At 42.3% G+C, this 21223-nt stretch overlaps 1 protein-coding gene across 1 annotated transcript in view; it reads right to left on the bottom strand.

Moving 5' to 3' along the window:
• Positions 1-21223, bottom strand: part of NEURL1 (neuralized E3 ubiquitin protein ligase 1) — an 87244-nt gene that overhangs the window by 6205 nt on the left and 59816 nt on the right. The window contains exon 4 of the mRNA XM_082053606.1: positions 12785-13465. Within this exon, the coding sequence (XP_081909732.1) occupies positions 12785-13465 (681 nt within the window). The remainder of the gene's footprint in view (positions 1-12784; positions 13466-21223) is intronic.

The following is a 21223-nucleotide window of genomic DNA, read 5'->3' as shown; positions in this document are numbered from 1 at the left end:
TCATTCACTGCACACGGAAAAAATATGAACACTGAGCAGCTGAACAAGTTTTGCAAGGCTTCTCTCTCCTCCCTGTGGCCCAGAGACATTTCTTCCATTCAGCTGGCACACAGCACATTGCATTTCTAACACCAACCTGGTCATTTCATTAAATGCAAAAAAAAAGGCTATATAAGAACATTTTTCTTCCTGGACTAATATGAGAAATTGGAGGTGCCTTGTGTGTCACAGGGTCTGAACTGGTAGAGCACGCTGCCAGCAGTGCAAACCACCTTTCCACGGAGAGCTCATCAGTGCAGGAACTACAATCTTTTCTGGGTGTAGCTGGTCTGAGCCCCAAAATGGCCTTCTTACACAAGACCTAAGGGCCAGCACACACCTTCCCAATTCTTTTTCCTAACACAAGGCGCAGCTCTTGACTTTCCTCCAGCATAAGTACAGAGCTTTGTTTAAAACAATCTGAGTTGTCTAGCAGACAAGGCACACTTTCCCCTTGGTGACAGAATAATCAGCATAAGACATGTTACTCACACTGTTAATATATTGCTGGATGGTGTGCAGATACCATGACAAGGCGCATGGAATGAGATCATGTGCAGGGTGGAATGAGTGTGGCCAGCTTGGCTTAACTAAAACCAGATATGTGTGCTCAAGGCCAAACAAGCTCATTGTGTGGAATGAGCTCCCACCAAGAGCTAGCTTTCAAACCACAATTTAAAAAAAATTAAATAATTTTAAATAAATCAATTTAAATAATGATTTAGAAACATTTGTCTTCTCTGTAAAGCCCCCAGATAAATTTTCTCTGCTGCTAACTTGTCTCATGCTTGATCTCAAACATGCTGAACACACTGGAATCACCTTTAAATGGATTTTGAATCAATTCCATTTGCTGTTTTATCTTTGCGGAGCCCGAGTATTAGCAAAATCTAGTGCAAATGATTGACTCTTTCTCTGCACTCTGTCATCACTCTGGGAGAGGTGCAAATAAATGAACCTATATGTTCATCCATGAAAGGAAGGAGAGTATTACTATGGAATGTATGGACAACATCATGCCAGGAAAGGTTGCTAGTATGCTAAAGGTTTGTAATTCAAAATGGTCTTGCCAAACTGGAAATAAGATCAGAAATAAATGGTATGGTATCCAATACAATCAAATGCAAAATGCAGCGCTTAAGCAGAGATAATCAGCTACCTAAATTCAGGACAGGAAATTAGTCCATTCAATTAGAAATACAGATGTCCTACAGAAAAAGGCCTGGGGATTGCTGGAGGTCACCAGAAGATCATAAATCAACAATGCTGTCCTATTATGAGAAGGTTGTGCCAATCCAGAGTTACATGAGGCTGGTCAAGGACTGGAGCAGGAGCCTGGAGGCACTGTGGTATATCTGTCTCTGGAAAAACTCAAAACTAGACCAGACATGGTCTTGTGCTAACTTGGACATTAGCCCTGCTTTGAGAGGGAGGTTGGATTAGATAATTCCCAGGGGTCTCTTCTGACCCAAGATGTTGTATGATTCTGTGCTTTTAAGATGGCAACATTTTTCACAGCCTGCTAAAAGGAGAGAAGAAACGATCTGTTCTTCATGAAAAGTCTGGATGAGACAAGAAATCATGGGTTCAGACTCCTAAGACGTTCAGATTAGACATTACGTAGATAGTGCAGCAATCAGACTTCCTAGAGAGACTATGGCATCTCCATCATTAGAGCTCTTTAAGAACAGGAAGGTGAAGTCGGAGTTTCGGGATCCCATCCAGCATTTATAATTTTTATGAGAGTAGTTCTCTGTATCCATAATTGCCCATTTATAGAATGTCCTCACTGCAACCAAAATACAGCAGCTGTGGCCCTCAGAGATGTTTCTGGCTTTCTGTGACTATTGTGGTGAACAGGGTGGTTTCCCAGAACATTGCAATCCACTCTCAGGGGACAACTCCTGAGGCTGTCCCAGCATTTTAGCAGACATCGTTTTGCTCATCTCTCTTAATGGCAGCTGTCTGGGGAGAGCTGTATCACAGGAGGATTTACATTGGTAAGAAGGCCAGATGCAGTGACAGTAGTCCTTAAAAAATACTGAAAATTCGTCAATTAATTCTGCTCTTTAATTAATTTATAAAAAAATCATTTCTACATTTCTTTCTCACAAAAAAGTGATGACGTTGACCTATTTGTTAATGCATAGGCCCAGAGAGAGAATCGGAAACAAACCAGAAGACAAAACCAGGTGGGAAGAGCAATATGCTGTCTTGTATTCTCCTTGTGAAGGTGCTTAGGGGCATTTGCTATGATGCAAGTAAATCCCCAGGGCATCTCTGTGGCCTAGAGCAGGGAGTAGCTGCCACAAATCTGTTCTGCAGCTATTCCCAACCCATTGCTAGCAAGCAGTACATTAAGACTCCCAGATTCAAACTACAGCCGAGAGGGAGAGAAAAGTAGAGAAATGCCGAAGAGCATGTTGCTTCCATATTACTGCTGACTTTGAATCACTGAAGTTTGGGAAACTGTCAGTTTGAGGTGTTTGTAACACATTTCTTAATCTGGTGTCTATTCCTGAGAGGGGTGATAGGGGGGCATAATTAGATTCAACATTATAGAGTCCCATTGCACTTTTTCAGCTCTTAACCCAAAAGACCTGCAAGCACATTCCCATCAGAGCACTGGGACTGTGCTTGTGGAAGCAGAAACCAGGCTCCACAGGCTGAAAATGTCTGCTGCTTGTGAAGTGGAAATGTGGTATTGCATAGTCTGGAGACTTTGCTTTCAAGGTGGAAAAGAAAGAAATGAGCAATAGGCAGCGTTTGCTGGCTGCAAACAGGTAGGAAAAATCATTATTTCTGCCTCAGAATGCTTTCTGGCAATGCCAAACGATCTCAGGTGTTTCACTCACCTTCTGCTATTTTCATTACCCTTCTAGGCTCTTAAAGACTACTTCACAAGCATTTTAAGAATAACGCATAACTACTCGGTCTGTACTCCAGAGTTATCTTTTTTTCCCGCTTTGGACCTATCCAACTTAAACTTTGTTTTTCCTGGCTTACAGGATGCTTTCTGTAAATAATCACTATTGTCCAACTCACATAGTTTGATCATCTTCACCTCTTTAATGGGCTTTCCTTACTCATGCCCTTCTTAAGGACTATGCCAGGATCTTAAGCAAATATTGCACCTGAAAGACAAAATATGGGAACCTCCTACCATAGTTTCTAAGGAAGATAAAGTCTTATGCAACATACTGCCTTGCCCATATGCTGAGTATCATGTGGAGCACATTGACAGCCCCTTCTCTTTTTATAACACATTTGCTGCATAAATAGGACAGCTAATAAAGATCAGGTAATTACCAATAATAATCAGAGGTTTTCAAAGTTGCTCCATCCATTCACAGGTCTGAGAGCTTGCAGCACACAGTGGAAAAAAATAGAACAGCTGCTGAAATCTGGTTGCCACCTTCAACTGGCTTATATAAGGGTGCTCAAGAGAGCTGTGCACTTCTCATACATTTTAGTCCAGTGTGCACTGGGCACCTGACGGTCATATACATTTAGATGCCTTTCAAAACTCTCAGCTTGATTTTCCCTTTGTTAGCAGCCAGATTTTTAAGTCTATCAGCTAAAATAATTCCCCTATCTCAAAAACTGCTCAATATCCATTCTCATGTTTAATACTCTCAGTGTATCATGGTCATTGATTTTGTTATCTAAACAGGATCAAGGTTCTTTCAAAAATCTGGCACAATTGTGGGTAATGAGCTCATGTGCCTAAGGACATCTGTCCCATAACACCTGAGCTCCTGCAGTGTGAGTGGGCTGGGATGTTACTGAGGCTGGATACTGGAGCAATGTAACCCTCTAAAAGTCATAACTTTGCTTAATCTAGTCTACTAAAGATCTTTGGCTTTATAGTGACCACTAGTATGTGAACATCCCTGATAAATAACCATATGCAAGACTGGTAGGACTGGGACCTCAATTTTGATCCTCACTATTTTTTTACTTAAAAATCTCTTATATAAGCTTTTTTGGTGTTTGGTTGGTTGGTTGTACTTGGTGGGTTTTTGTTTTTTTCTGCTCATATATGTAGCTTGTATAGAACGTTGCCACTATTTTTTCCTCTGTTCATCCATGTATTTTAGAAAAAGGCAGATATATACTTTTAACTCTTAGAGAATGCAGACTGGTGGATTTGCATGGCTCTTTCACATTTACGAGAGCAAAGGCCCATATTGAAGATGTAGTGGGGTACCTGGAACAGTCCACTAAATGTGTATTCTTTGGACTTTGGCAAGACAGTGTACTGAAAGCTCCTGGGTTCTTTCTACTATCTTCTCTCCGAAAGATGAAGTTCCTGTTGTTGGATGTTTCTCAGACAGATGTTAGACTGTCACCTCTCCCTTGACACTGATTAGAAACCCAGGTATTCCATCAGTGGCACATCCACTAGAAGATGGGTCTTATCAAGACAAGCTTTACAAGAGCTACATCTTTTCATGTTGCATTTCGGTAACTGTTTTTCACTAATGCAAATGTCCCACGAGATATAGAGAGCTGCAAATACCAGACACGGTTTCAGCAAGATAGTTTCAATGCTAAAATGACAGCTCTCCCCACAGCATGCTTTCTGCTCCAAAGAGCAGCCATATACATTTCTGCACATTATCATATTTTCTTGTCTCCAGCCAAGGCTGCAGGAGAGCTGTTCTGTCCCCCAGGGCCACTCAGGTCTTGCCCAACAGGGACTTTTGAACCCATCACACTAAAACAAAGGAACAAAGCACCTGTTACTGCCTGGGCACATGGTAGTTAAAGATCAACAATACTGTTAGGGAAGGATGTAAGCATATCCATCACTTCTGAATGCTGTAAAACATATGTATTTACACAGCATTTGTTGTGTTCCCATGGTGATGGCAACAATACTGCATTGACCAGAAACCAGAGCTTCCTTCCCCTTAGGCTCAATGCTTTTTGGCCAAGCATGCTTTCAGAGCCTGGCCTCTGTGCTGCAGCTCATCTCTGCCTCTCAGGTGACCAACAACAGTTGATGATCCATGGGATTTTTTTGCATTCAAGGATTTCCTGGAGGATTTTTAAAACTGTTCTGAATAGAACAATATTACATTTTACTCTTTACAAGCCCATGAAAGCTAAAGGATTTTGCATTATGCTACAGAAATGTCTGGAAATAGGTCAAAAAGCAGCCTGGCAGATTTTGCATGCAAAACGATAGGGCCTGTGTTTGCAGATGGGTGTCAGACACCCACTGTTCGGAGAAGTAAAAGTTAGATCCAAACCACATGGAGAACAACAGTTCAGGCTCCCATGTGGATCAGAAAAGGAGCGTTCTTCATGGCTTCACCAGAGCATTGCTGTCTGCTGTGTCCAGAAGGACAGAGGGCACCAGCACAGCTATTAACCTCCTGCAGGCATATGCACACTCCAGCTAAGCAGGAGAAACATGAAAGCTCTAGACACCACAGAAGTTTTTGATTCAGCAACTTGCACAGCCCAAGCCCAGTGTGCTGTCTGAAAGCAAACAGCACACAGCAAACTTACTGGGTACTGCTTCTGGCCTGACAGGTGAAGTTCAGCAGTTACTCAGGGCTTCAACCTGCAAAATCCTGAGGGCAGTGACACCAAACAACGAACATCTAGTTGAGCTGAAGTGAAAGATCCTCTAATGGGGCTCCATCTCTCAACCTGAGAAATACTACACCGACAAAGCACCCAGATAGATGCTTAGATCAAGAAGAGGTAAAAAAGAAGCAGCCTTGATTAAGTAGCTGAACCACATGAAAAATGAGAGTTGAAGCTTTTGTCTTGTTTCAGAAAAACAAAGCAAAAAGCCCTCTAAAAGATTGCAACTCTTTGCCCTGACCAAAAATGTTTCTGTTCATAAACAGCACCTTTTCCACATCTGTCTCAAAAAGGCCATTTGGCTCAGAGTGTTTGGGAGATCATAGCAAAAGTAGTTCTGTGAGCAAAAGGAGGATCACTGCCTAACCCCACACCTCCAAGCTCTGTGCCTCTCCAGGGGGGACATGTATAAACAGGGTGGTAGGTACATACAGGAAACAAAATGCTTTCCCTTTTCTTGGCCAGCATTGCTCTGAATTTCTGTGGGACACTGTGCTGGATGAAAAGACATATGACAAAGAAGAAAAATAAAGAGTTTAGTCTGCTATGTCACTCTCACAGCAGCCAGAACAATTAACTCATGCCAGTGTTAGTTCAAAGAATAGGCAGATTTTATCTCTCCTGACAGACAAGTTGTAATTTGAAGAGGCTGGTATATAGACCCTATATCCTGTATATTCACTGTAGTCAGGCAAAGGCCTTATGAGATAAGGGAGATCTATATATCACTTACTACAAATATCTCACTGCATCCTGGGATAGTTTATTATCTTAGTGATGATAACAATTTCCGCTCTTGTGGAGGGAAGTGGGCTGAGGACGAGACATTTGCAGTCCTGTGGCTGTCACTCCGAGGAGACCCGCTTGCTTTACCCAGCCTTTACCCAGATGCTGGCTGATACCTCTGTACACAGGCTAATGCTCATTAACTCACGTGGCAAGTGTGGGTTAATTATGTATCATGTGTGATGAGATATTTAGATTGATTGTACAAGGTGCCACAAGCACGTATTCACTCTGACATTGCTGACACTGACCACAAGGGAAAAGCATTTGACTTCAACTCTCTGTAACTGTGCAGTTTTCCAAGGAACAAGTTATAAAGTAATTTGTCTTCTCTAACACAATAGCTTCTCTTTGTACTAATTCTCCTTTAAAACAATGAATATAAACCAGGATGTGAATAGAGAGCCCTGTGCAGTGCTTGAGTCTCTAACACCATAAAACACCATGTACCCTGCAGCACATAGGAACTCCGGGCAGTTAAGTGCCACACGCTACAGGTCTGTTAGATCCCGATCAGCTTAATGAGTCCATTTTCCATACAAGTGGGAAATGTTTCCAAAATCAAAATAATAAAAACCAAGCAAACTAACTAACAAAAACCCCCACAACAACAACAAAAACTTCAAAACATGTACACAACACCAAACAAAAACAAAACAAAACACAAAAAACAAAAAAAACAAAAACAAAAAAAACAAAAACAACAAAACAAACAAACAAATACACCCCCCCCCCCCATATGGATGTTAAAACTCTGGGATACTGCTAATGTACCACTTTTTAAAATGAGAGATTCATTACATGCATTTCTGTGCAACAATGCTATGCGTTTATCAGACTTCTGCTGTCTTTAACTCAGCAATTTCCACATCACTGGAATGAACCAAGGTGAAGAAGGATCAGGTTCCCAAATGGATAATGGACTGGCCACCTCTGAGATCAGAGATGAGGTGTGTGATTTATTACTGCAAAGAACTATCTTATCTCAAACAGGAGCAGCTTATCATTTTAGAGCTGGAGAACCAAGATCCTGGATTCTTCTTGCCTGTATGAGATAGATAATTTTCTACAAACTGTACCTATTGTCTGTACCATCGGTGGTGTGTATAACAACCATACATACCAATTACCATTTAAATATTTTGTATGCTTGCTGCAATAATTACATGTGTAAAGAAGTATATAACTCCACCTTGAGTGGAGAAGATTTTTGGAAGTGACAGATACTCTGCCGTGGGATGCTGGAGTCTTGTGATAGTCAAGGAGCAGCCATAGGCTAAGAAAATTGTTTATACAGGAATAGACAAAAACCTGTGAAGAAAGGGGGTAAAATGGGATCAGCTCCCCAGAAGACCCACATATTCTTAGGAGGATCAGGCCAGACAAGTGCCGCAACAGAGACCAGACAAAAGAAGACACATACTCCCTTGGAGATAATCTGCAGACAGTGTTTGCAGGAATGGTATCAGCAAGATAAGTGAGAAATTCTGGGAGGCAGAAGAATAATCCAGGTTAGAAAGGAGGGGGCAGTCTTCAAGGCTCAGACATGGCCTGTAAATCCCAAGTGGTCTGTGGAGAGCTGGTCACTCACCTGACATGAAGCTGAAGTTCAATGAAAACCAAATGGGGAAGTGTGATGAACCTCACAGAACAAGACAAAGTGATTTCCCCTGGTAAACCATTCCTCTGTGTCACCTAAGCACCTAAGCACTCTGATCACCCATGAAACTGCAAATCTTTCTGTTTCGTTCCTCAAGATAAAGACACTACCAAGGCTTCTAAGCCTGACCACCAGTAAGAGTCCTAATGGGCACAGCTTTGAGTGAGCCTGCCTGTAATGGGATTGACCACAGTTTGCCTTTACATACAGGCCCTGAGGCCACGTCAGATCAAATTTCACTGTTGACTTAAAGAGTCCTTTGCCATCACCCTTTGTCTCACAGTAATCTGCTGAACCAACTCCCATTTTGGTCCTTTGCCAACTGCTGTTGTCAGAAATCCCAAGGAACGAAGGGTTCACAGTTGTTCCGACTCTAAGTCCCTGGTCAGCTCTTCCTTCCTCGCCCCACCAGTTTTGAGCCCATTGACCAATTTCAAGAAAGTCTGAAATAAGGATGGAAATGTCAGCAACAACTGATTCCCAAATATTTTGCAATGGGCAGCTAAGCAGGAAACCCAACTCATATGACCATGGTAGAGGAGGCAGGAGAGCTTAGCCCACCAGACTCTGCATCTATGCAGCATGGATGTGAACACAGACTTAACTCACACCAAATGCTGTCTCTTGGGTTGTATTTTTTCAGGTCTAATGCGGTCTCTTGGCCAGCATTACAAGACATCCAGAGAACTCCGATATTGTGCAGCTGTTCTGGTGGGGCTGGAGTTATTGAGGGCATGGATAGAAAGGACACAGATAAGCTGGCAACTCCTTGGGATGACTGTTGATGGAACATGTTATTTCATTGCTCAAAAGAAAACTTCAATATTACTGGAAAGGATGAAACCCACAAGGGAAACCACACCAAAAAAAAGAGACAAAGGAAGATGTTTTATGTGCTGGTGATTCACTCAGAGACAAAAGAAAATGAAAGAATATCCCCAATCATTTGGATCCCCAAATACTACACATATAAACTTACTGCTATGATAGCTCTTCCAGACATGAGTCATACATTTTAAAACCTTATGGGGTCAATCAATTTAACTTCATAAATGAAGTACACCACCAAAACCAGGCCAAAACCAGACCAATGTATCCAGACTGGCTCATTTCAACCTTTCAGAGCTGTCGATAAAACTGTGTGTGAGCTGAAATGCTTACCAGCAAAAGCTGAAAGCAGTAAATCAATTTTAATAGGCTGGTTTTGTCGACTGTACAAGAATGATGCCTGAAAAAAAACCCAACCCAAGCCTGAACTAATGGAATTCCTAAAGGATATGCAAAGACTGTTTCATTTCTAGCTGCCTAATGACCTGGGTTTCTGTTTGGTTGTCCTGTGTGCATTACCCATAGAATTTCTGAATTAAGACCAGCACTTTACATATAAAATATTTAGGAATGCTTCTAGTCCTGACAAAAAGATCTATTGCCTCCCTTAATAGCTGGTTCCTGTAGTTAATTATTCTCGCTTATGTTTAATTTAAATTTGTGTCCCTTCATTTTCCAGCAGCTTGATATTTTTTTATGCTATTATCTGCTACATTAAAGTGGCCCCCTCTTTCATTTATCTTCCCTCCATGTGGTCAAGTTGCCTTTTAACCTTTTCTTTGCAACAAATTGACATCCTTCCTGCTCCCACCACAGGTGAATGCTGCATCTCGCTGCACTATAGTGGTACTTGGGTTCCATTTATTTTCACTTTGCTGGGGTGACAAAAGAAAAATAATATTTCCAATCTCGTCTCCCCCAGTCTCCCCTGATATTTATATTAGTAAATAAATGTTGTATCTCCAATACTGTGCAACAACTGTGGTAAGCAAACGTCAGCTTCTATGATAAAGCCATAAGCCAGGTCCTACTCTAGGCCAAGACCAAATAACTAATCTCAATGCATGAAATGTAAAATCCAGTGATCAATACCCTGAGCCATCTCATTCTCTGAGTCAAAAATTAACCTTCTCTAGGTGCAAGAGTGGCATTGCTACTCTTTACCTTCTCCATTCTCCAAATTAAACCGAAAAGCTGGAGAAGAAGCAAACTCAGTAACTTCATTTTATAGTCAGCTGTAATTCTGATGTTCCTTTAACATTGCATAACACTGCTTTGATTAATCAAATAATGATATGCCCCTAGAAATAGAACAACATCTGATATTTAAAATAGGTTTGGTACAATTATGCCTTTTGCCGTATTTGTGTCTCATATCTTTCAAGGATATGTAACTTCACTTTTTCCATTAAAACTAGAAAAAGATGACTATAAACATGTCTTCTCCTGTGATATAAAGCTCAAACTATGAAAGACAGATCACACAAAATTACTCTTGTTTGCATGCTGAAGAAGGAGCTTGTCATTAAAAAGATGAACACTTTATATTCTTCTTACATTTTCTAATATTATAATGACAGATATTATGGCAAGCACCATAATCTGTTCCACTGCAGTGCAAACAGTGCACATCACCTCCCTAATAACATTGCAAAAGCTAGAGATGGGAGTTCATTATTTTCTTTGCCTTCTGCTGGGATATTGCTGATCCATCTAATTCCAGCAGCTGCAGGGATGTGCAGTGTTGGGACAGTGTCAGCGCTCTTCTCTGGGCAGTTGCACTGTGCTGATACTGGGACTGTACAGCTCCCAGTGCTGTTATACTGGAAACATAGGTCGGAAAAGTTCTATTCATATTTTAATGCCTGTTAAAAATTATAGGCAAGCTCAGAGCTTTTAACTGGGAGGTGTCAGCTTGCTGTCCAAGCTGACGTGGACAAAGCTGTACACTCAAGCAGGGTCCTACCCTTTCCTTGAGAGAGGCAAGGTCAGCAAGGCTGGATCTTTTTCACTTACATCTCACTTAAGAACAATAGCCCATTTTCAGCTTCTCCTCCAGTGACTGAAGCCAGAAAAGTCTGTTACATGGTCACAAATTCAGGTAATAAGGAGTTTTCCAACTCAGGAGATTTTGTTTCATGGATCCAAACACAGATTTATCTAAAACATGCCCTGGGAGTGTGCTGGTTTGGGCTGAACCTGTGAGCAGGTAGGAAGGACATACACAGGGTATGTGCAGCAGCAGGTTTGCCCAGGATGCAGAAGGCCAGTGTTTAAGTGCGTGCTCTGTTGAGTTCTGTATGAGGATGTGGATACATCCTCGCTGCCCTGTTTCAGGACCCATTGCAAGCAGGCTATTCACTCTGTGCAAAACTGCCAGAACTAGTGATCTCATGTGAAAGGAAGCACTGGTCAAAGACTTAGTTTTACCAGCAGCTCCATGACCTGAGGATGTTTTCCTTCTAACATATGCAGGAGCATTTAATCACCTACTTTTGTGGGATGTGCTTGACTTCACCTACCATTATCACAATGACATGTTGGAGGAAGCAGAGCTAACCATGGATTATGTACAATACCCACAACAAGTGTAATCAGGCTGAATTATCAGGGATTGAGTTTTGGGCTTCTGGAAATAAATTACAGTGTTACATTTGTCATCTGCGAGCCTTTAACAGCCACAAAACACTCCCAGCCTAGGTCTATGGTCAACTTTGTGCAAATTGTATAGAGCACTTCATACTGTGATTAAGGAACTGGATTCTTCAGGCAGATGTGCATGTTCACCTCAATTTATCTTCAAACACTGTCTATAAATCCTAAAGAGGTGTCAGTTGGCTTTTGGGTTTGTTTGGGGCTTCTGTTTTTTTTGTTTTGTTTTTCATATTGGGCAATCTTCCTGTTTTAATAGTGAGGATCTGAAGCAAAAAATAAGTATATTTAGAGTTAGATGAATGGAACAGTATAAACAAGAAAAGAACATTCTAAAATAATCTCTAGTTAGAGGAGTACCAGGAATTATATCATGTTCTCAGAATCCATAATTTACTTTGATATAGTCCAAATTCATGGCCAAATGCATCCTACACTTGTGTCCAATACACACGGACAAAAAAAAGTAAATTTGGCCTTGAGCAAATTCTATTTCAAGGCTTTTCCCTCCACACCTTTAAAAGATAACTTGCAGGATTGAAATCAAGTACTTCTGTTAACAGCTTAAAAACAGAGCAAAAATATCAAGAGAAAGAGGCCAGCTCTTCAGAGGTCCATCAACCTGTATGAGCTACACTGCTTTAAACAGGGCTGGAGGACAAGGAAGCCCTTCTCCTGGTGTGCTTGTCAGTGCCATGCTCTGTGCATTGTCGGGATCATGAGAGCTTCCTCTCTTCTTGCTAGCCTGACTCTCACATACAAGCCTGGGGATAGCAAGGGGACAGCTCTTTTTTGGGAACTGGTCATGCCAAATAGCCAATACACAGAAAAGAGAGCCAGAACTCATTTTTCCTCCTGGCTATGTCCTACATTAGCTCAGCCCAAAGCACCTCTTCTCCCCCTTCCTTACTTCTCCTAGGTCAGTGGTGACTCATCTGTACTTTTAATGGACGTCTCTGAGGCTTAACTCATTATCTGAAAAGGGCTTTGAGGCCATCACATGAAGGATGCTAGAGAAGTGCAAAGAGGTAAGCCCTGTAACTCCATGTGCTATGTACATAACTTTGTATTTTGTTTTCCTCCTTCTATAAAAACAAAATCTGCACCTGATCCTAGGGCAAGGAGGGAGTCATTCATTCCCTCGACCCTTTACCTGCAAGGTATCTCCCTCTTACTGTCTTGTGCATGTGGTTTGGTAAAAGGGGGGTTCTGACATACCCAACAGTCGAACTTGTGTGACTGCACCATGTAAAACGAAGAACATCCAGAGGGGCTGGGAACAGTCCACGCAGACCTGCATGCCAGTGCCAGCACCGTTGTGACTCAAATGCAGCTCGCCATCTGAATTCACCATAAATCCCAGGATGTCACCGCTCTGGAGGGGAACTACGACTCGGCAGATGGCCCAGAACTCCTTTCGGTCAACCAAGGACTCGGGGTTATATGGGAGGTCACCAGGGCGCAAGGTGCTGGGGTCGCAGGACGTCACCCCGTAGGACAGCGTCCCTGTGCGCACAGCGTTAGACTTGTTGATTTTGACGAAAATGGTTTCGTTGATCCGAAGGGGTCTGTTGGTGAAAACCAAAGTCCTCTCCTCCCGAGCGTGCTCCAGACGGGCCACGGTTTGGTCATCAAGGATTTTGACGTGGGGTCCCCGGAGATGATGGAAGCGGAGGTCGCTCTCCAGCTGGGAGGGGAGGAGGTGGGAGTGCTGGGAGTTAAGGGAGTTCTGTGGGATGGGGCATGTGGTGGCCGTCACGTGGAAGGTCTCCTCCTGCAGATTGAGGTCGCACAGGCTGACCGAGAGGCGCGTGTCCTCCGTCTCCCGCCGCAAGGAGGGCCGGCGGATGGCGGTGAAAGAGCGGGGCCGCAGGCAGTCGGGAGGAATGATTTCACTGTCTGCAGGGAGAGAAAACAAAAAAGGAGTCACTTCAGAGAAAACAAAAATGCCCAGGAGCTTGCAAATTGCCATCGGTTTGACTGCTATGTTTAAAAGGGAAAATGAGAAACCTGCTGCCATTAATAAGTTTCCCCCTTTAAAACATGGAAGCAGAGTATCATAAAATGTATTTGCAACCGATTTCTATTCTTGTGCTTTCCCCACCAGCATCACCATTTTCAGCTTCTGAGCAGGCAGACTCAAAATCAATGGAAAGAATCGACCAGGGGAGGATCTCCTTGGAGAGAGGAAGCAAAGGGTAAATATCTGAAATACACCCTGAATGTACCAATCAATATCTCCAAGTTTTCATGCTCTTGTTATTGTCTACAGCAATTCTTATAGATCTAGGAAACAAATATCTAACTACACATTTTTTATATTTTAAGTCAAATACTATGTTCAGTTCTAATTTATCACTATGTGAAATTTAATTAATTCTTGAATATAATTAATCATCTGTTCTGGTGCTCACTGCAAACCAGTAGAGATATGGATTTCACAGTGCAGAAATGAACTTGGGAATCTGCAGTTTTCTATAAATCACATGCAATCATTTATTATCTCCAAGCCAAATAATTAAAAATCAAATCCAGATATGTAACAAAGAAAGATGATGCTCACACATTCAAATCCACCAGTAGAAACAGAATTGCACCTTATCCTCTTTGTTAGTCTCACCCACTGTTTCAAGAGCTAACCAATAATTTATTTGATTCTTTTTCTAAGGAACAAAACCATCTGCCTTTAAAGCCTAAATTACCTTTATTTAACATGTCCTTAGCTATGCTGTTGCCATAGGCATTTTAGAGAGCAATATACTGAGAAAAATATATTTAAATCTATTATAAAAGTAATCGGAGACAATGCAAAGATTTATACTTAGGCCTGACTTTCTGAACTCCAAGAAGCCCATGGTGTCAAGAGACTGTTCCCTGTCAGAAAACTGAGCATGTGGGTAAGTCTTTGCAAACACTGCAATAAGCTATGGTCCATGTTGACTGTTCCTCTTTGGGAACTGAGCCTGAAGGCTTGTCTAAACAACATGAGGTGGGACCACCCCATACAACAAAATCCTGTGCAGGTGGCACAAAGCAACAGCACCAGATTCCAGCCTGGAACCTTCCACAAACACTGCGTAAGAGGCATGACCAGTTTCACTCATTCCTGACGACCTCTTCCAGTCACATATCCTTGAAATTTCCTTCTATGACAACAAAAAAGCAGGAACTCAGGTTATCTGAGGATTTTCCCAGTGGGATGCACCCTCTCTTAGTACACCAGAGCAGTGATTCTGTACTGATGTGCCAAGGAATAATGCCAGCTACTGAATACCCAACATCTCCTGCAATATCTGAGGTCTGACTAACAGCCTGTCCTGTCCTCCTCTTCTGGGAGCCCTGACAAGAGCACACCCACACACAGTTTGGCCGCAATAGAGCTCTTTGCTTTGCTTAAACTGGTTTATTCCAGGCTGCTCTTTAAATAAACCGCTATTACGAGGGAAGCAGAGTCTCAAAATAAAAATGAGCTTTGTTTCTCATGTTTGATTTTCCCCATACTGATATTTCAGCTTCTCTTTCCAGAAGTTAATTAAAGGAGGAATAAATAAAATCAGAAATTACCCCAAGTAATTTAGAAGTGGGTCGCATTAATGCTTTGTAATATTTGGGCTAGCATTTGCATTGCAAGTGCGCCTGCTGGATAGAATTAGACTTATTTCACCCTCCTTTGGCTGGAAACCCACACAGGAGAACAAATTAATACTGGCAGCTGATGACGATCCTTTGGTGTAGGTGAATGGGTAGAGACCTTTCTGAATAGGAACAGAAGGTCCTCTCTATTTTATTCCCTGTAACTATGCATGTGCAGCCTGGCTGACAGCTGTGACGTGTGGGTAGCTTGCAGCCAGAGTTTTGAAACAGCTTGTTTTCCACCAGGATGCTTGCATTTCCCTTTGGCTGCTGGACAAAATATCATTTTCCATCTGAAAAGAGGTTAAGAGAGATGGAGTCCTTCAGCCGACAAGACACATGGCAGTGACAGCAAACCAGGGTTACACATTCAACTGTTTTATTTAAATCCATCCGTAGCTCAGATGCCTAGCCACATAAGGGATGAGATGTCTCAAGCATATGGGATTGACTGTGAGACTTAGTTTATTAATGTTTGCAAATACCCATGGAAGAAAGGATTGCAGTTTACAGTATCTGAAGTGGCATTGTGAAAATTTAGAAAGAGGAGTCTTTAAGAAATACTGGCCTGATCCAGAGCTCTATATTTTTATAAATCACAAAATACCCAGTCAAAGAAAAAAAATCCCATTCAACACAAAGTAAAACAAAAGTGGGATTTGTCTTTTGCGGTGGTAGGTAAGTTGGAAGAGATGTGGAACATAATTTATCCAAATAACTGATTATGCCCAAGGATTATGAAAGAACAATTCTAGTGAAACGTGAAATGAGGTGACTTTGAGCAGTTTCTTTCACCAGAAGATACCCAGGAATGAGTTCTTTCCTTCCACTAAAGTTCCAGTTGTCACTTCTTAGACCAAGCTGTTCATGCTGGAGCAGCTCTTAACACAGCCAGACTCCTGCAGAACATTTACAACCTGCCTTTAATGACTACAAAGGAGGGACTCTGTGTAGGAATGTTCAGGCACATTCATATTTGCAGAGACACACGTGGAACACACATCAAAAAGACAGAATGACTTTATGTGATGAGACTAAAATACAAAATGGTTCAATGGCCCATTACCAAGGAGAGCACCCAGCTTCAGCCTGAAGAATCAAGAAATCAATGCTGCTTATTAAAAATTCAAGGTTATAACATTTCCTGTATAAGGCAGTTGGCAGTGTTTATTTCAGAAAAGTCAGCTTGGGAGACACCCCTTTGGGTGAGAATAGATGGACTTGTGAGTCACACTGCAGCTCTCACTGAGGCACCAGAGCAAAGTTCAGGCCAGCTGGTTGGGGTACCACCAGCAAGCAGGCTGTGATTGCGGCAGCTCAACGCAGGCTGCCTGCCCAGGTAGCTTTCCAGAGAGGTTTTGCTGTGCTCTGCATCAGTGCAGTTATGGTGCTAATGCTGGATTTAGAGACTTAAAGTTTCTGGTAGAAAAATAGACATAGCCAAAGCAGAAAAGATTTCTAATACAAATTTTCTGCTCCTCAGTTGGAGACTCTGAGACACTAAATTTTGTACAGGATGCCTAACTTCATGAATCCCATTGTATTTTTTTTTCTGGCTTTGTTTAAGAAAGAAAGTGAGCATCAGTAGAAAATTAGTACTGAAGGGCAGTTGAGCAGTTCAGCCATCTTCTGTTTTCTCTTCTTATCTAGTGGGGTTTGTCTGCAAAATTTATATTTCCAGCAGCTGATGCCTTATACAGAAAATTAACTTGAAATATCTTCTTCAAACCAGAGGCTTCAAAGCTCTCTGTATTCCTGCTCAGAGGGCATGGAAGAGCATCCTGCTCCAAGCAGGCTCAATGAAACTGCAGCAACACTTTACAACGGCACTTACAAGGAGCTGGTGAGCAGCCAGATACAGCTGTAATCGCTGCATCTAGATCAGAAGTACTTCACTACCACCTTATTTTTTAAATACTCCCAAATGTTGTCTTCTTAAAATCATCTATTTCCTTAAACAGGTATAATACGTATCATGCACATTTAATATGGCTACATGCACATCCAAACACAAAGACATTTCTAAGCACCAGCATGCACAGATCACCTCAGCCTCACACAAACCCAAAGGGGATGTGTTGCTGTCAGACTGTCAAATCATTATTTCCTTCTTATTTTTCTTTTTCAGTCCTATCTGTCACTGCCTAAAGGTGTGACTGTCCAAGGTTATGAGTCGCCAGTATTCACACACCTGAACAGAAGAAGAGAAAGCAGAGCAAACTCAGCACACACATGCTGGAAACTTGCAGAGTCCAGTATTTATTAATAACTGCAAGCTCTAGGGACACAGATTTCCTTCTCTTGATGAGTTTTCTGAGATTTGTGCAAGCCTATGGCCCTACATGAACTGTGTTTATTTAGAGTATGGGGACTGCAAACCGAGTATAAATCAACCAAACTTGATACTTATTACTACAGAAAATAACATAAAATTTGGGGACTCATAGTGATAACCTAAGAACCTATCTTGTTTCTAATTATCTTCCTTCCCAGGAGAGAGAAATGCTGAGAAAACAAGGAGCAACCTAGTCATTCCTTGCATCTGGAGAACATTTCTGTGCTCAGCTACTAAGCAAAAAGGGAAAAATCAGTAAGGTCAGAACCTTACTGGTGTACTCCTTCTCTTCCTGTGCACAGCCCCATGTTCTTTCTTTTCCTTTTGTTCTTTGCTTTACTCCTTCACAAGTGCATTTTTCTTCTCTTAATCCCTTACTTCACCAGGTAATTGTACTTTTAGTGAGTACCAGCGCTCATTGTTTATTTCCATGACTAAGGAACCTCAGAGTTGCCAAGCTACCAAAAGACATCTTGAAGCCAGTGGCCCTTACAAGAAAACTCTATGTAAATGTACAACTGCAAAAGGATATATACTCTCTTATTCCCACCATGCTGTGGGGGGCTCCATTCCTGCTCAGGAATGCAGATGGAGGCTCCTTTTCCCACCATCACAAGAGGTTGCACGGGGAGGATAGCTGGCTTTCCAACACCTGGAATCTTGCAGTATTTCCTCCGTGGTCTACAGCAGGCTCATGCACCTAACAGCCCATTTGGCAAGACTTTGACATTGCAGGGAGATGTCTTTGAAATATGAGGCAGATGTACCATGTCGTAAAATAATATGGCACTCAAAGGCAATTGGGAAAAGCAACCAGTCATAAGACAAGAAATAAACCCAGGCTTCTGGAAACCTTCTGTCACTCACAGCTTCATATTCCCCACCATGGGAGTGCAGGTATTAATCCCAGCTCAGCCGCCTGCTTTGCGAACTCTGCCTGTGTCATTCTGTGGCAGTCTTTGCTCCCTTGCTGACTCAGTCCTATGGAGCTGATGTATACCAGTGGGGAACAGCCACGCTTCAGTGCAGAAATAGCCAGAACAATTTCTATACATTATAGCTCAATTTATTATGTACTATAAGGTGAATGAGGACAAAAAACTCAGTAAAATGGAAACAACTTATATTCTCATCTATCCTTCCTAAAAGAAGGATGAGACCACTGTGGCTGGGAGCAAGGAACAATAGACGTTCCCAAACCCCTTTGGTTGCCAGCTTGCCTGACGTGTGTGTGGCACCCAGTCCACAGCACCACTTGCACTGGTAAGAAGAGGAGAAGCCACGACTGGGTTTGGGAAGAGGTGGAGCGCTGTATGTGGCCCTGGGTTCAAAATCCACCCAGATCAAAGCATGAGTGCAAGCAGATCTTCATGCAGCCTGCTGTACTCACGGTGTTCAAGACGTCCTCACCACTGTGGGATGCCCTGCTCAAGGCTTTCTCAGGCACTGCCACATGCATCTTAACTGTTTTATTGTACCAGGAGGAGCTAAGCAAACAGGAGAATGAAAATTGCCCTTACTTAAATTAAACACAGGAGAAAAATTGAGAAGTGAAGAAAGCCGGGGCCACGCTCACAGTCATTGAGGCAAAGCTCCACTCACAGAGCATGTCCAAAGCGCTCTTGCCTGCTGGCGATGTGCTTGAGCAGACACTCGTAAAACTATTTGTTTTTCTGCAAAGTTGTACTCTCGGTGTGAGGTCTGGAGAGGAGGCCGCGCTGTGCCGCGCTCAGCGTGACGCTGCAGAGACCCCGCGCTCCCGGGTGGATGCTTCTGCTCTGATACTGCACACAGGTTCCCCCCCCCATACTTCCCCAGCTTGTTACTGTTAAACCCTGAATTTATATGATCTGAAGCCACTTCACTGTGTTTATTTCTCATAAACCATCAGGCGCCAGAATGTAGCTTCTCAGATCATACAATGAAGCCACTTTCAGAACATTATTGTAGCATGTGGGAGGCAAATGTTTAAAATCCCTCAAAGGAATGATTCAGACTAAAAACCTCCTTTGCCATATAGTTAGGAATTCACTTCTACAAAGTACATTTCCCTTTATGAACAACCGAGAAATCAAACTGCCTGAGTTATTGCCTCAAATCTGCCATTCCTTCTCCTTGAAAACACCCACATCAAATCAAGGACATCAGTTAAGTAAATACCTACTTATACAATACCTGCATAATGTGGATGTCTCTATTTCATTGACAGTATAAATGTCCCATTTCAGATAGAGTTGCTTTTTTCTGCTCTCACTGGTCTGGCTTTCTTTTAGCACATGCTTACAGCAATATATGCAAAACTACAGCCAACAGACAATTTTACTTGTACCAGCTATATATGTAAGATGCACAGGCTGCTCTTTAAGAGACACTAAAATCTGCTCTGGGGCAAACAGCATCTGAGATCAGAAGTCAGCTGCTGGGCTCTGCAGCAGAAGACACTCTTCACCATGTAAACAGGATGGATATATAAATGGTGAGTGGGAGGCAGGAAGAATTAATGTTTTTATTCTATAGACTGGAAACCATGGGATGGAGTAAGCTGTCCAAGGGAATAGATGACTCCTCTGGCAGAGCTCTTAAGCAAAACTTCTTGGGATTTAGCCCAGTGCACAGCAAAATCACCCCCTTTTCCATAGAGCAGCCTCTCATTTCCTAACTTCATTCAATGTCTTATTCTCTACCTGCTGCTCCTCTGCTTCCAACTGCAGGTCACTCCTTTCACCTCAAAACTCAACTTACTTGGGACTCCGGATCCATTATGGGATCCCAGCAGTCGGGATGGAAACCAATGTTCAAGAATTCCTCCTTCCCAGCACATCAGGGCTTGGTATCACCACACAGTCAATGGAGGGCAGACATACATTTTGTGTGCGTTCACATGGATACAGCAGGAGTAAATGGCCACATGCAACTTTTGGCTTCCTGCTCATTGCCAACTGGAAGCCAAGCTAACTGATATAAGAGCCATTTTCATTGCAGGAATGACAGGTATTTAAACTGAGTGCATTTGTTTGCTTGTGACCAACACAGTCCAAATTAACCTTCTGACAAGATACTCAGGTGTTTTTCCAATATTGCTGAAAGCATTGAAGAGAATTTCTGCTGTAATCAAGGGGCAGAAGTCAAAGTCCAAGCACAAAGAGCCCAAAGTTGGAGTTTGTCTGTGGGAGAAATCATTCACGTTAACATTAGAAATTATCACCAGATTTTAAAGCTGCGTTACCAAAGAAGGCAGACCATTGACTCTGAGGAAACAATTGCAAGGCTACAAACATCTGCCACTTCAACAGAAATTAGAGGAAATCAGCTGGACTTGTCTTTGCTTTGTGTTTGTATATCTTTGAATAAAAATCAGCATTTCTTTCCAGGCATTTTGGAAGAGATTGAGCACTAAAGCTATTTGGTTTGCATCATTCAATTTTGGAGAGGTGATCAAAAACGGGATGGAAGAGCAAAACTTAGCCTCTTAGTTGTTATTAATCGATATGTGTTTGATAAATCTATTGTGCAAATCTGGTGGGTTCGTGTGGCCATTCAGCAGCAAATCCTGCTTTGGGGGAATGGTGCATTTGTAGCATTAGGCACAGAGCAGCTGGTGTCCTGCCAGGTGAACCTCAGGAAACTCCTGGGATTTGTTCAGAATACTTTTCTAAAGATATAAATATCCTCCATTGGCATATTGGGAT

This window comes from Streptopelia decaocto (assembly GCF_964273445.1).
Source record: "Streptopelia decaocto genome assembly, chromosome: 5".
Classification (NCBI taxonomy): Eukaryota; Metazoa; Chordata; class Aves; order Columbiformes; family Columbidae; genus Streptopelia; species Streptopelia decaocto.
The sequence above is the reverse complement of the archived record's forward strand: the minus strand, read 5'-3'. Positions and strand labels throughout refer to the sequence as shown.